General features: G+C 42.4%; 1 protein-coding gene across 1 annotated transcript in view; it reads left to right on the top strand.

The window, feature by feature from the left end:
- Positions 1-318: 318 nt before the first annotated feature.
- Positions 319-15,701, top strand: part of Anapc7 (anaphase promoting complex subunit 7) — a 28,325-nt gene continuing 12,942 nt past the window's right edge. Inside the window, exons 1-5 of the mRNA XM_048447365.3 lie at positions 319-510; positions 6,064-6,250; positions 6,828-6,947; positions 14,073-14,184; positions 14,744-14,897. Coding sequence (XP_048303322.1) covers positions 410-510; positions 6,064-6,250; positions 6,828-6,947; positions 14,073-14,184; positions 14,744-14,897 — 674 coding nt within the window. The 5' untranslated portion in view covers positions 319-409. The remainder of the gene's footprint in view (positions 511-6,063; positions 6,251-6,827; positions 6,948-14,072; positions 14,185-14,743; positions 14,898-15,701) is intronic.

Genomic DNA, 15,701 nt, shown 5'->3' with positions numbered 1-15,701 from the left:
CCTTGGGCGCCTGATTCAAAAATTCAACTTTAACTGTCAGTTTTCCACCTCTGCTATATTTACCTTCTTTGTGATGGACTCCTTACAATGTTACTAGCCTTGTAGATGCATCCATTCCTCGGGCTGGCTTTATTTCAAACAAAGTCGGTATTCCTACTGGGCTTCCTTCTATTGCGTTGTCAGCCCTCAATAAAGTTTACCCCTAAAGATGGCAAAAACCCTGTCGCTCCCCGGGCGCTTCTTTTTACTCAGGCACCTCAATAGCTACCTATATCCTCGGGGGTGGAGCCGCGTCTGGACCCGAAAGACCCCAGCGCCGCCGCCATTTTGGAACCTTCCCCATCCTCGGCTCCGCTCCGCTCTCGGGAGTTCTGTCAGCTGCTGCTGGGCCGCGCTGTCGCCGGGCAGGATGAGCGTGATAGACCATGTGCGGGACATGGCGGCCGCGGGGCTGCACTCCAACGTGCGGCTTCTCAGCAGCTTGCTGCTGACCATGAGTAATAACAACCCGTGAGTGGAGGCGGGGAGCGGCGGTCTGGGAGCCGGGGCTGAGGTGCTGGAGGAACCGTGTGGCCCCGCCGAGGCTGCGCGGGCGGCGAGGCCTTTTCCGGCGGCGGCGGCGTCTCAGAGACCCCGTCCTCCGAGTGTCAGACCTGGAGGTCCCGCTGCGGCGTAGGACGGGGGCCGCAACACTCGGCATCGAGAGCATCCTTGGTGCGCCGAGTGGCGCCTTTTTTAAAAGTTTCCCTGCAGCCTTTTGTAAGGCCCGAGGCAGCCGCCGTGTAGCGACTCGTTTGGTTTTGTTTGTAAACAGGGCCTCTTGTAGACCAAGCTAGCCTGCAACGGGCTGTCTAGCCGAGGATGGGCTTGAACTTACTACGCTTCTGCCTCCGCCTCCCAGAAACTGGGGTCGCAGGGGTTTGCACCACCATGCTCGGTGTTCTTTTGGTGCTGGGGATCGATCCCGGCACTTCATGAAAGTTATGCAAGCAATGCCAACTGAGTGACATTTCTGGCCGGGTTTTCTGAGTTTCCGATGAAGCCTTGGGTGCTTATTGGACCCTGCTTCAAAATTCCCCACCATGCTCACTTTTCCGCGTGGCTCCCCAAGCCAAGCGATTCCTTCTTTTCCCCTGTTTCTTCTGAAGCCGGAGCTCTCACTGCGGGCCAGCCTCCCTGCTTGTGTTTTCAGCTACTGCAGTGCACACGCTGATTGACACCTGTGACTCCTGCTTAGTCTTCACTTTAGCACTGCCTCCTGGTTCAGGTTTCAACTCAAGTCACTTCCTAAACAGATCTCCCGCCAACAGAATTAACATTTTTTGATTTTCTGCTTCACTCTTGCCGTCTGTTGAAAAAGCCCAGTTCCCATTTGTGAGAAGCACACCTGAACTTCCTGAAAGTGCTGAGGAGCAGTGCAGACCGCAGGAGGTCCTGTGCGGCAGGCGAGGTCATAGAGAACATAGAGGAGCTAGGGTATTTGAATTCTAGTTGTCTCTGATTGGGAATCATTTTATTGTGATCCACCACTAGGCCCTCCAGATGATGTTACAGTGGAATCTTCCACTCTGTGCAGCTGTTTGCGTTTGGCTTAGCTGAAGCTGGTCTAGATCAGACATTGAAGGACCTGTAATGCAGACACTGTCCTCCGTTTCTCTTATTGGTGTCCTGTGGACCTTAGCAGTCACCTGCACCATTTTATCACCATCTTAGTGTGAGACGGGGAGCACTGGTCTCTGTCAGCCTGGGTTCATTCTGAAACTTTTCCTCCTGGATCAGTGGTTTCCTTTGTTGGGGATTAATGCTCTAATCACTTTTAGGGGAAGGAGTTTCTAGACAAGGTTTCTTTGTGTTTGCCCTGCTTTGTAAACCAGGCTGGCTTTGAACTCAGAAATCCACCTGCCTCTGCCTCCCGAGTACTGGGATTAAAGGTGTGTGCCATCACTGTCCAGCTGCCCTAATCTTTATTCTTGGGTCTTAATGATGTTATAGCATTGTTTGCTTCTCTAGCTAGACTAAATACAGCTAACCTGTGCTTTTTCTCATTAGGTTAGATTGGCAGTTTTTTAGCTATGGAAGCATTTAGGTTCCTACATTTATCCTTTATATGTTGAAGGTTTTTTTAAAATAGACAGTGTACACTCTGTTAAAAAAACAAACTAAAAACAGTTAGAATGGGACTAGTGGGGCTGGCTGGAGAGATGGCTTAGGGGTTAAGAGCACTGGCTACTCTCAAGAGGTCCTGAGTTCCAATTCCCAGCAACCACATGGTGGCTCGCACCCATCTATAATAGGATGTGATGCCATCTTCTGGCATGCAGGTATACATACAGAATATTCATACATAAACTATAAATAAATTTAAAAAGTGAAAATAATAAAAAGCAGTACTGGTGACAAAGTTCAGTGGTACAATACTTAAGTAGAATGTTTGAGGCCCTAGGTTTCATCCTTAAAAAAAAAAGAGGTCAAGTTGGCTAAATACTTTATATAAAGTTACATAATAAACTCAAGGAATCAAAGGTTGGGATGGTTTGTGATAGCTTTCCTAAGGCTGGAGATGTAGCACAGACATATAGAGCCCACCTAGCATGTGTAAGACCCAGATGTGGGTTCCTGGCACCACTGAAAGCAAACAGACTCTTGTAGTTCTTGTAGACCAGGCTAGCCTCGAACTCACAGAGATCCACCTGCCTCTGCCTCCCGAGTGCTGGGATTAAAGGCGTGCGCCACCACCGCCCAGCTAATAAAATATATTTTTAAGAAGGTATCACAGATTAGTGCCTGCCAAGGGAAATAGGATTAGGGAATGATTGCTAATAGACTTGAAATTTCTTTGTTTTTTATGTGATGCACCTGCATATATGTACGTGTACCATGTGTACACCTGGTGCCTTCAGAGACCAGAAGAGGGCATCAGATTCCTTGGAGGCCAGAACTGGAGTCACAGGTAGTTGTAAACTGCCTGATAGGTGTGTTGGGAGCTAGGCTTGGATCCTCTATAAAAACCCAGATGCTCGCAGGTGGCGGTGGCGCACGCCTTTAATCCCAGCACCCGGGAGGCAGAGGCAGGTGGATCTCTGTGAGTTCGAGGCTAGCCTGGTCTACAAGAACTAGTTCCAGGACAGGCACCAAAACTACAGAGAAACCTTGTCTCGAAAAAGCAAAACAAACAAAAAAACAAAATCCCAGATACTCTTAACTATGGAGTCAGCCCAGGCTGATTTTGAACTGATTTTTTTTATATATAGCCAAGATTAGTTCTTAGAATGCCTTGTCATCCTGCCTCTGCTTCCAAATAAATGCTAGGACTACAGGAGATTATGATCATACCTGGTAGTGGTACCTAGTTGTTGGAGTTTTAAAATATCCCTCTCCCTTATCATATTTGTTTGTTTAAGACATGGTCTCGATGCATAGGTCTTTTTTATTAAAAAAAAAGATTTATTTATTATGTATACATATTCTGTCTGCATATATGCATAAACACCAGAAATGGACACCAGCTGCTGGGAATTTAATTCAGGACCTATGGAAGAGCAGCCAGGGCTCTTAACCACTGAGCCATTATCTACTCCTTGATATGTAGTTCTGGCTGTCCTGGAACTGCCTATGTAGACCAAGCTGACCTTAAACTCATAGAGATATATCTGCTTCTGCTTTCTGAGTGTCAGTGAATTAAAGGCCTGTGCCACCACTTATGACTTTCACTATTTTTTTTTTATTATGTATACAATATTCTCAGTATTCTGTCTACATGTATGCCTGGAGGCCAGAAGAGGGCACCAGATCTCACTACAGATGGTTGTGAGCCACTATGTGGTTGCCAGAAATTGAACTCAGGACCTTTGGAAGAGCAGGCAGTGCTCTTAACCACTGAGCCATCTCTCCAGCCCCCGGCTTTCACTATTTTTAATATGCATGCCTGCTTATAGAATTCTTTGTCTCAGTCTCTTCTTTACCTGTTAGAGAAAAATGCATAATCCCCAATTAGTTTGCAAGGAGTAGGACTGGAAGTATCTGACCAGGGCTGCAGATAGAGCTGTGGATAGAATGCTTGCCTAGCGTGCAGAGACCTTGGATGGATACTCCATAAAGGACAAAAAGTAAAGCAGTGTCCAGGCATTTAACCTTGCTGATAAGGACTAGTTAAAATGGTTTCTTTTTGAGAGTAAAGGATGAAGTTCTGTGATAGAAGGCTTGCCTGGCATTTGTGAGGCCTTGGACTTGATCTGAAATACTGAAAAAAGAATGTTTGAGAAATATGGGTTCCCTTGCATTATTTTTAAACACTTGAGAGTCAAGATGATTAATAGTGCTTCTAGTGTTGAAAAGTTTGCTTTTTGTATGTGAAATTAAAAAGAGGCTTTCAGATCCTGGAGCAATGGCTCCATAGTTAAGAATTTTTGCTTTTCTTGCAGAGGATTTGAGTTTGGTTTCCAGAACCCATATTAGAGGATCCAACATTCTCTTCTGACTTCCGTGGGCAACAGTGTATACATGTGCACATATACATATAAGTAATAGTAATGACTTTCTAAAAAGACTTCTTAAGGCTAATCCTTTTTCATCCTGCGACTTTGACTTTCCTATTCTGTTCTCACACTGGCTTTGAAATTTTTGGGTGCTTGTTTTGTTTGTTTTGGTTTTTCCAGTCAGGGTTCCTCTGTGTTGTCCTGGAACTCTGTAGAGTAGGCTAGTCTTGAACTCACAGAGCTCCACCTATTTCTGCCTCCTAATGCTGTGATTAAAGGCTTATGCCTCCATGCCCAGTTCAGGTGCTTGCTTTTTCAGTGTTTTTCTAAAAAGAATTCATAGTGATAAATTTTCTTCTTTCTGGAGTCTCTGCCATTTGGTAATAGTCAAGTTGTTGAGATTGATATCCTTGGCCAATATTATCCTTAAAATTTGATGATAACCTAAGGTAATATAGGTGTATATAAAACAGTGCTAAATTGAGAGGTCTTATTGAGTAGGCATAGGGGGCCATTCTATAATCCTGTCACTTCCAAGGCAGAAGCAGGAGGACTGCTATAAATTCAAGCTTGCCTGGGCTACAGAGTGAGGAGTTATCTCAAAATGCAGGAAGAGGGTGGAAGGGCCTTAAAAAGAGAAGGACAGCATGTTTTCTTCATCTGTTTATTGGATTTGATTTATAGGTATCATTTAGCTCCATTCAGTATTAAGAAAACGCTAAGTTGCACAAGATGAGAATACAGTAAGATATCGTACTTGATATGTTGGCCATATTTGCACGGTGTTCAAATGTTGTGCCTCTTATTTAGCTACTTGCACTTAAGGTATACTAACTTTTCTATAAACTAACATACAGTACTTTTTGTTAGGTTTAAGTAAACACTAAGGTGTTTGTAGGTGATTTTTTTTTAACTCTTTGTGGGCCTACCACCCAACTCCCAAATAAATACATGGAGTCTTATTCTTACTTATGAATGCCCAGTCTTTGCTTGGCTTGTTCTAACCAACTTTTCTAAGTTAAATTATCCTATTTCTCTTTAACAACGTTTTACTTCTGGACTTTTTGTCTTTCTTTCATTCTTACTTTATGACTGGCTGTGTGGCTGGGGGGCTGGCCCCTGGCTTTCTGCTCTCCTCCTTTTCTTGTTCTTCCTCTTTTATCTCTGAAACCTAGGTTTCTCCTATTTATTCTCTCTCCCTGGCAGCCCCATCTATCGCTCTCCTGTTCAACTATTGGCCACTCAGCTTTTTTTTTTTTAAGGGTTTGTTTATTTATCATGTATATTGTGTTCTGTCTGCATGTATCCCTGTAGGCCAGAAGAGAGCACCAGATCTCATTACAGATGGTTGTGAGCCACCATGTGGTTGCTGGGAGTTGAACTCAGGAAGAGCAGTTGAACTCTGGAACAGCAACCAGTGCCCTTAACCTCTGAGCCATCTCTCCAGCCTCAGCCATTCAGCTTTTTATTAGACCAATCAGGTGTTTTAGACAGACAGAGTAATGTAACTTAAACTAATATGCCATAGTAGGCGTTCTTTCTAATCTTCAAAATAACCTGTGTAGGATTTGCTTCTTTTGTTTTCTAGTGAGCTGTTTTCCCCGTCTCAAAAGTACCAGCTTCTGGTGTATCATGCAGATTCTCTTTTTCACGATAAGGAGTACCGTAATGCTGTGAGTAAGTATACCATGGCTTTACAGCAGAAGAAAGCCTTGAGTAAAACTTCAAAAGTGAGGCCTTCAACAGGAAATTCCGCGTCTACTCCACAGAGCCAGGTGATTAAAAGATTTGATTTATTTGTTTATTTATTTGGGGTTTTTAAGACAGGATTTCTATGTGTAGGTAGCCTTGAATGTATAGGAACTCACTCTGTAGACCATATTGGTCTCAAACTCACAGAGATCCTCCTGCGTCTCCCTTCTGAAAGCTGAGATTAAAGGTGTGTGCACCACCATTACCCAGTCTTTGTCACGCGCGCGCGCGCGCACACACACACACACACACACACATAAATTGCTTTTTATTTTTTTTATTTTTTATTTTTTTGAGAGACGGTTGAAGTAGGGGTTGAAACCATTCATTTTGTTTTCATGTAATATTCCGTGGTACATGCGTGCTGCATTTTGTTTATCTATTCATTGATGAATATTGGGTTGCTTATTCATGTCTGCCATAAGTAATACGGCTGTAAAGGTTTGTGCCCAGGTTTTTGAGTGAGTTTGTTTTATTTCTTGGTTTTATATCTAAGAACAGATTGCTAGGTTATAAGATGACCTACTCTGTTTAATATTTTGAAGAACTGTCACACTGTTGAGATCATATTTTGAAGAGATGTTTTTTGTTATCTTGAAGTGTCTTCCTTCTGAAATTGAAGTGAAATACAAAATGGCTGAGTGTTATACAATGCTGAAACTAGACAAAGATGCCATCGCTATACTTGACGGGATTCCTTCAAGACAGAGAACTCCTAAAGTAAGCTGAAGTTTCCTCTTCCCCAGTTCTGTTCACCCTGCCTCATCCTGTATGTTCTCCATGTTTCAGGAAGTCTGTCTGATCATTCATGGCTCTCTCATTTTTTTTTCCCAGACAGGGTTTCTCTTTGAAACAGCTCTGGCCAGACTGGCCACTAACTCACAGAGATCCACCTACCTCCCAAGTGCTAGAATTAAAGGCATGCTCCACCACAGCCCAGCAGTCACTCTCATTCTTACACTTTCTCCCTAGTATTGGAGTTGGGGTTCAGACAGATGGAAGGTTGACTTTGTTAAGGAGCCCTGAGAATTTAGTTAGGTATAGTGGCATTCACCTATAATCCTAGCACTTGAGATGTAGGAGGAGGAAAACCAGGTGTTCAAGGCTATCGCAAAACAGACAAATAACATAAAAAATGTTTGGCTTGGTTTTGAGGTTACTGGAGAGCCAACCCAGGGTTTCAGGCATGCTCGGCAAGCACCCATCACTAAGCTGCAGCCATGACCCTTTTCTTTTTATCTAAAATTTTAATCTGGAAACAAAGTCTGACTGTTACTCAGGCTGTCCTTAAACTGTATAACCAGGACTGGGCTGGACTTTGACTGTTTCTACACCATCCAGTCTTGTAGTTGGGATCTCAGGCTTGCACCACCAGACTCAGCTATTCCTTTGCCAGCCTGCCTGGCTGCCTGCCTGCCTGCCTTCCTTCCTTTTTTCCTTCCTTCCTTCCTTCCTTCCTTCCTTCCTTCCTTCCTTCCTTCCTTCCTTCCTTCCTTCCTTCCTTCTGTCCTTCCTTTTTTTTTCCCCTTTCTCTTTTTTAGAAGATTTATTTGTGTGTCTATGTGTGGTTATGTGCATATTAGCACAGGTGCTCACAGAGGCATTGAATCTCCTGGAGCTAGAATTAACGTTAGTTGTGAGCCATCTGATGTGGGTGTTGAGAACCAAATTTAAGTCCTCTGGAACCTCTGGAAGAGCAGCAATGCTCTTAACCACTGAGCCACCTCTCCAGCCCCTGTTTTTATTATTTTTAACTGTGTGTGTGTGTGTGTGTGTGTGTGTGTGTGTGTGTGTGTGTGTGTATGTACCTGCAGAGGCTAGGGGTGTGAGATCCCTCTGGGTCTGGAGTTACAGGCAGTTGTAAGCTACCTGATAGTGGGTGCTAGGAACTGAATTCAGGTCCTCTGGAAGAGTAATAGATACATGTTCTTAACACTGAGTGCTCTCTCCTGTCCCTCTTTGACATTTCTTCATCTCAGGAATGAAGGAATCTGAACAGTACTGCAGGTGCAAAAACACTTTTAAAAAGCTTCTTCCTTTTTTATATTTAATGGTATGGTCATTTGATAACAGGAATATTGTATTAATCTTTCCCTTTGTAAAATCAAAAGTACAAGCTACTCTTTGAACTGAGGAGGTGGCTCAGTGGGTTGAATGCCTGCTATGTAAACATGAGGACCAGCATTTGGATGCTCAACACCAATGTAAAAAACCCTCTATAGCCACACATGTCTATAGCCCCAGAGCTGGGGTGACAACAGGCTGGCCAACCAGTGTAGTAGATTCTCGCGTTCCAGTGTCAATGGGAAATGGCATCTCAGTCGACATACAACATTGATTCTGGGCTCCACACACATGTATGTATGTACCTATGCACACTTGCATTCATCTACACATGAGCACATACACAAAAATTATCCCTTGGTACATACTGGCAAATATATATATTTGTGTTTAATTTGGCAGTATATTAAAGAGTGTGCTTTTATCTGGAACTGGTTAGACATCTGAACTATGTATGCCCTGGCAGGGAGGACAATTTAGCAATATGTAAATATTTTATTTTTTTATAGGTAATAGCATTTTTGCATTTTCTTTGTGAATTTTTTTGAAAGCTTATTAATCTTTCATATATTTGTTCATAAATGTACAAATAATCTTTTTCTTTCTTTGATTCTTTTTTCTGTACTGGGAATTGGGCTTACAGCTCTGTGTTTGCCAAACAAACATGTTACCTCTGAGCAATACCCCTAGTTATAAAATTACTTTTTAAAATACTATTCTACAAAAATAAATAAAGTGCTGTAAACAGTGTTTTAGGTGTCTATCCTTTTCTTGTGTGTATGTCGGGTTGTTTGTTTGTTTGTTTGTTTGAGGCAGGATTTCTTTGTGTAGCCCTGGATGTCTTGGAACTTGCTCTGTGGACCAGGCTGGCCTTGAACTCATAGAGATCCGCTCACCTCTGCTGGGATTAAAGCCTTAAGCCATCACTGCCTTTTTTTTTTTTTTTTTTTTGTAATTTTTAAAGATTTAATTATTTTATGTGTGTGAATGTTTTGCCTGTATGTATATGCATCACATGCTTACTTGGTGCCCAGTGAGGTCAAAATAGGCCGTTGGATTACTTGCAAGTGGAGTTCTGATGGTTGCAAGATGTCATGTAGGTGCTAGGAATTGAACATAGGTCCTCTAGATCAGCAGCAGTGTTCTTAACTGCTGAGCTGTCTCTCTAGCTTTCTCTTTGCAATTTTTTTTTTAAAAAAAATTTATTGTGTTTACACTGTTCTGTCTACATGTATGAACCAGATCTCATTATAGATGGTTGTGAGCCACCATGTAGTTGCTGGGAATTAAACTCAGGACCTCTGAAAGAGCAGCCAGCAGCCAGTGCTCTTAACATCCAAGCCATCTTTCCAGCCCCTTCTCTTTGCATTTTCAAAATGACCTCTAAAATGCACTACCTAAAGCCAAATAAAATAGTTTAATTTGTAGCATTTCATTATTTCAGTGTAGGCATCAGTGTGAATTCAGATGTTCTTTTCAGAGCCACTGTGTTGAGTGAATACATAATATCTGGTATGTCAACTTGCAGATAACTGAGAATATTAAAGATTCTTTTACTTTTGTGTTCTCATGGCTGCTGCTTTCCCCTACCAAATACCATCTTGTTTAGAGCTTAAAAATTCGGGCATGGTCGTTTCCTCTTTGTACCATAAAGATTATCTGTCTTTTAATTTCTGTGTCTGTTTGTATATACTTGTATATTATTGTATGAGGTTTACTTGTACCTTAGTGAATATGCTGTACACTGTTAAAGTGTGTCCTGTACACTTGTATGTTAGTTAGTATGTGGTGTACACTTATATTGGAATGTCTCTTTTAGTCTTTCCACCTTTATTTATTTATTTATTGAGACAGGGTCTCTCACTGATCTTAGTGATCCATGTTTTTGGCTAGAATGGCTGGTCAGTGAGTTGTCAGTCCTAGGGTTGCAGTTGCAAGCTGCAGTACCCAACTGGTACAAGAGTCCTGGGGATTTGAATTCAAGATTCTTGTGGTTGCCTGCACTGTGCCCACTGAGCCATCTCCCCAACCTTCATCTTTGTAATTTGTACATTCTTTGGTACTTTTAGTTTTTCTTAAAAACGTAGCGGTAGGAGTGAGAGTGTTTTGTTTGGGGTTTCATGATTTATTTATTTATTTACTTTTACTTCACTATGACAGCACTGCATTGGAGGTCAGAGAGCAACTTTCAGGAGTCCGTTCTCCACTTCCACAGGGATTGGACTCAGGTTGCCAGGCATGTGCAGCAAGTGCTTTCACCTACTGAGCCTTCTTGATGCCCTGGTTAGGTTTTTTTGTAATAAGTTTATTCATTTTTTTCTTTTTGGTTTTTCAGGACAGGGTTTCTCTGTGTAGCTTTGGAGCCTATCTTAGAACTTGTTTTGTAGACCAGGCTGGCCTCGAACTCACAGAGATCCACCTACCTCTGCCTCCCGAGTGCTGAGATTAAAGGTGTGTGCCACCACCATCCGGCTTCATTATTTTTTTGTGTATGTATTTGCATGCATATATGTATGTGCAGCATATGTGTGCTTGGTACCTGTGGAGGTCAGTAGAGGGTATCAGACCCCCTGGAAACTGCCAGGTGGTGTTGGCACACGCCTTTAATTCCAATACTTAGGAGGCAGAGGCAGGCAAATCTCTGAGCTGGAGGCCAGCCTGATGTACAGAGTGAGTTCCAGGACAGCCAGGTCTATAGAGAGAAACCCTGTCTCGAAAAACCAAAAAAACCCATTCAACCTAATAAATGAACAACCTGGAAATGGCGTTACAGATGGATGTGAAGCACCATGTGAGCACTGGGAAACAACCCTGGGTCTTCTGTAAGAGCAACAAGTGCGCTTAACCACTGAGCAGTCTCTCCAGCTCTCATGTTTGGGTCTTTTTTTTTTTTTGAGAGGTTTTCAGTATGTATCCCAAGTTAGCCTTGAACTTGTAGTGATCATCTGCATCTGCCTCCCTAGTGCTGGGGATTATAAGTATAGGATTATAGGGTTTTTAACGAAGGATTTCTTTTGAAGTAGCTTTATTAGGTACCATATTTAAATTTTTCTGAAATGTAGATGTCTTATCTCACTGGATTTAAATAATGTGGTTAGTCTTTAAGTCATGTAACCTTTGGAGATCACTTTGAGGTTTTTTTTTTTTTTTGTCTCAATATGGTAAGTAAACAGTTCTATGTAACATGAGGGCTGGCTTGCTGGGGTTTCTGTCCTGCCCGGTACCCCACAGCCGGCAAGTCCCAAGGAAAATCACACACAAGACTCCATAAGATTATAAACTGATTGACCCATTAGCTCAGGTTTCTTGTTAACTCTTATAGCTTATATTAACCCATTATTCTCATCTATGTTAGCCATATGGCTTGGTACCTTTCTCAGCTGTCAGCTTACATGTTGCCTCTTCGGTGGTCTGGGCAGGAATGGCAGAGGGAGCTTCCTGCTTCCCAGAATATTCCTGTTCTCATCACCCTGCCTCTACTTCCTGTCTGGTTGACCCACCTATACTTCCTGCCTGGCCAATCAGCGTTTTATTAAAATACATGATTGACAGAATACAGATAATTCTCCCACACCAGTTCTAGTTTAAGTATTAGACCATATTCTAGCCACTGGTCTGCCATAAGCCAAGTTTGTTTGTCTGTTTTCCTTGGTCTATGTCATTTATTTTTTTGGGGGTGGGGGTGGTTATCTGATCTTTCTTAAACATCTATGTCAAATGTTGTAAGCTCAGTGTTGTGGCTCATGCCTGTAATTACAGCATTTAGGAAACTAAGGCTGGAGGATTGCCGTAAATTTGTGGAATAGCCAGGCTGAACTACTAAATAAGAAACTTAAAAAAAAAACTAACAGCCAGTTGTGGTGCCTGTCTGCCATCTTGTACTCAGGAGGTAGGACATAAGGATCAGGAATTCAAGATCCTCCTTAGGTACACAATGAGATTGAAGCCCGATCTTGTCCCATAAAACCAAAAACAAATGGCTCAGGATGGCTCATCAATTATAAGTGTTTGCTGTTCTTCCTGGGGCCAGAGTTAGTTTCCCAGCACCCACGTCAGTAGCTCATAACCACCTGCAACTCCAGCTCCAGGGAGATGCTCCACCTCTGCTGACCTCCAAAGGCCCCACAGACACAGTCACATTTGTGCACGTAAATAAAAATAGTCTTTTTAGAAATTGGGAAGGTGTTAATCAGTGGTGGTGGCGCACAGCACACCTTTAATCCCAGCACTTGGCAAGTAGTAGCCAGCGTATATCTGTGAGTTTGAGGCCAGCCTGGTCTACAAAGCAAGTTCCAGGACAGGCTACATGGAGAAACCCTGTCTTGAAAGGGGAAAAAAATTATTTCTTCACTTTTTTTCTTTTTTGAATAAAGTGTTTTTCTCAACTTTTATTGATTATCTGTGGATTTCACAACATGCATCCAGTTTCCACTGATCTCCCTGTCCCCTTGCTTCCCCCTTTTGCCCATGCAACCTCCCCCCAAAATAAAACAAAAATTAAAAGAAAAATCAAACAACAACAACAACAACAAAAAAAAAACAACAGCAAAAGAATCTCTTCGTGGGGGGGCTGGAGAGATGGCTCAGTGGTTAAGAGCATTGCCTGCTCTTCCAAAGGTCCTGAGTTCAATTCCCAGCAACCACATGGTGGTTCACAACCATCTGTAATGAGGTCTGGCGCCCTCTTCTGGCCTGCAGACATACACACAGACAGAATATTGTATACATAATAAATAAATAAATATTTTAAAAAAAAAAAAGAATCTCTTCGTGGAAGCAGTAGTGTGTTGCTGAGTCACAGTTTTCCCTTTAGTCCATTCGTCTTTACTTGTAAATGTCCACTTCTGTGGGTCATTGGGCTGGTTTGAGGCCTCTGACTTCTGCTACACCCCCGAGAATGGGCTCTCTCTGGGGCTTCCCTTGGACATCCTGTTGGTTCGTCCCCTTTACGTGCTTCAAGTTCATAGATGGCTGTGGATGTTGGGGTGGGTGGTAGCTGGCTTGGAAGACAGGGTTTTTCTGTGTAACAACCCTGGCTATCTTGGAACTCACAGAGATCTGCCTACTCTGCCTCCCAAGTACTCGGATTAAAGATATGTACCACCATGCCTGGCTCTTTCACTTTCTTATGCTTTAGTACTAAATTTAAAATACGAGTTTAGGCTGGAAAGGTGGCTTCAGCAGTTAGGAGTGTGTACAGCTCTTGAGTTCAGTTCTCAGCACTCATGTCAGGTGGTTTAGAGCCACCTTGTAACTCTAGCTCACGGTAATCTATCTCCTTCAGCCTCTGTGGGCACCTGTACTCCTACACACAGAAACACGGATGGGAGGTGCATGCATTTAAAAGAGGCAGGTAGATCTTTTATGTGATCCAGGCCAACCAGGGCTACACAGTGAGACTCTGTCTCAAAACAAAAACGAACAACAACAACAAATCTTTAAAATATATCAGCGTGAGTACTTCTGGAGCCATTATCTTAACAGCAAAAGTCAAAGGAACTAAAATTCTGGTGCATTTCTTGAGTCTGTGTTAATTCCAGAGGCAACATCTTTGGTTAGATATAAAGAGGTTATTTGGAAGGATTTCAGAACTAGGAAAAATAAGGATAATTGTTCTTTGTTTTGAGGAACGGAATCAATCTTTATTTGCACAGGACTGTGGGTAGATTTTTCTAATAGAAAGCAGAATGGTAATTGGGAATAAAAATCAGAACTTGCTCATGGTAAAGTACTTCCTTTACAGATACACTTGCTTTACTGTCCTTTGTTTTTTGTGTGTAGATAAACATGATGTTGGCAAACCTGTACAAGAAGGCTGGTCAGGAACGCCCATCAGTCACCAGCTATAAGGAGGTCCTGCGGCAGTGCCCCTTGGCTCTTGACGCCATTCTAGGTATAGAAAGTTTTCTTCCTGTTGCCTGGGGTATTTGCAGTCAAAGATGATAGTTCTCAATTATAAGTATGCATTAGATAGAGTAGGGCATTTTTTAGACTTTAATTTTATTTTGTATGAATGAAGTTTTTGCCTATATGTATATTTGTGAACCATGTGTATGCCTGGTGCCCATAGAGGATAGAAGAGGACATTGAAACTCCAAGAAATGGAGTTGTGGATAGTTTTAAGTCACGTGGGTTCTGGAAATCAAACCCAGATCATTTGCAAGAACAGCAAGTGCTCCTAACCATTGAGCCATTTTTTCCAGCCCCTAGAGTAGGCCTAAAACTTTCTAAATACTGTCATTTTGAAATAAAGAGTAACGCCTGTTTTTTGGGGTTAGGGTAATAACACAGTGGCAGCATGTGCTTACCATGCTTGAGGCTCTGACCTCTTAGTGTTGTATGCATTGCTTCATTGCTTAGACTAGGGAAGGCAGCTATGCAGCCTGCTGTTTGCTGCACTGTGGGAGGAAGATGCTATGCCTCACCTTTCTCTTGCTTTTGGGGGGGATTAGGTTTGTTATCCCTTTCTGTAAAAGGTGCAGAGGTGGCATCAATGACGATGAATGTGATCCAGACTGTGCCCAACCTGGACTGGCTGTCTGTGTGGATTAAAGCATATGCTTTTGTGCACACTGGGGACAACTCGAGAGCAATCAACACCATCTGGTGAGAGCCAGGACATAAACTCTGAGATTGTTTTGGTGGGAGGCACGGTCTGAGATATGTAAAATCTTACTACATGGTCTGAGTTTTTCTTGAATTGGTCTCAGTCTCCCAACCTCAGTGTCCCTGTTGCTGGTACTATAGGCAGGAGCCACCAAGCCTGGCTTAATCCAAGGATTTTAAGACCCTTTGCTTGTCTGGAAATCTGATGTATTTCTGGTAAAGCAGAAAAAGTAGATGCTTACTGCTTGGAATTACAGTCTTTAGGCAGTATTTTCTAATGCACTAAATGGTTGCAAATGTAATAAACTGTTGGAACCTGTAGAAATGAAAAGCTGGACTGAGTTCTGCTCTGTTCATGTGAAGATGGCCACCCTCAGCGAGCAAACTGCTGTGGATATCATATGTTCACGCCTTTTTCTTTGGTATATGTATTTATTGTAACACCTTCCATAGGGTACCTCTTTGTAATTGGCGTTTCTTTCTATTCATAGTCCTAGGACAAAAAGCTATATATTTTTTTCAGTCATGAGTAGTTGTCACTTGTGAATGACATATAAAAATTATGTATTTTTTTAAACTATAGCCTTGCAAGGTGTGGTAGTACGCCTTTAATCTCAACACTCAAGAGGCATAGGTAGGCTTGCCAATGCTCCATAGTGAAACCCAGTCTCCAAAAGAAAAAAAAATTGAGGAAAATCATAACCAGAAAGTTCTTTGTAGATTTAAGGGTTTATATTTGATACACACACACACACACACACACACACACACACACACACCATTTCATTGTATAACTTTGAACCA

Source organism: Myodes glareolus, chromosome 2 (genome assembly GCF_982192425.1).
Source record: "Myodes glareolus chromosome 2, mMyoGla1.1, whole genome shotgun sequence".
Classification (NCBI taxonomy): domain Eukaryota; kingdom Metazoa; phylum Chordata; class Mammalia; order Rodentia; family Cricetidae; genus Myodes; species Myodes glareolus.
This window is presented reverse-complemented; position numbering and strand designations above follow the sequence as displayed.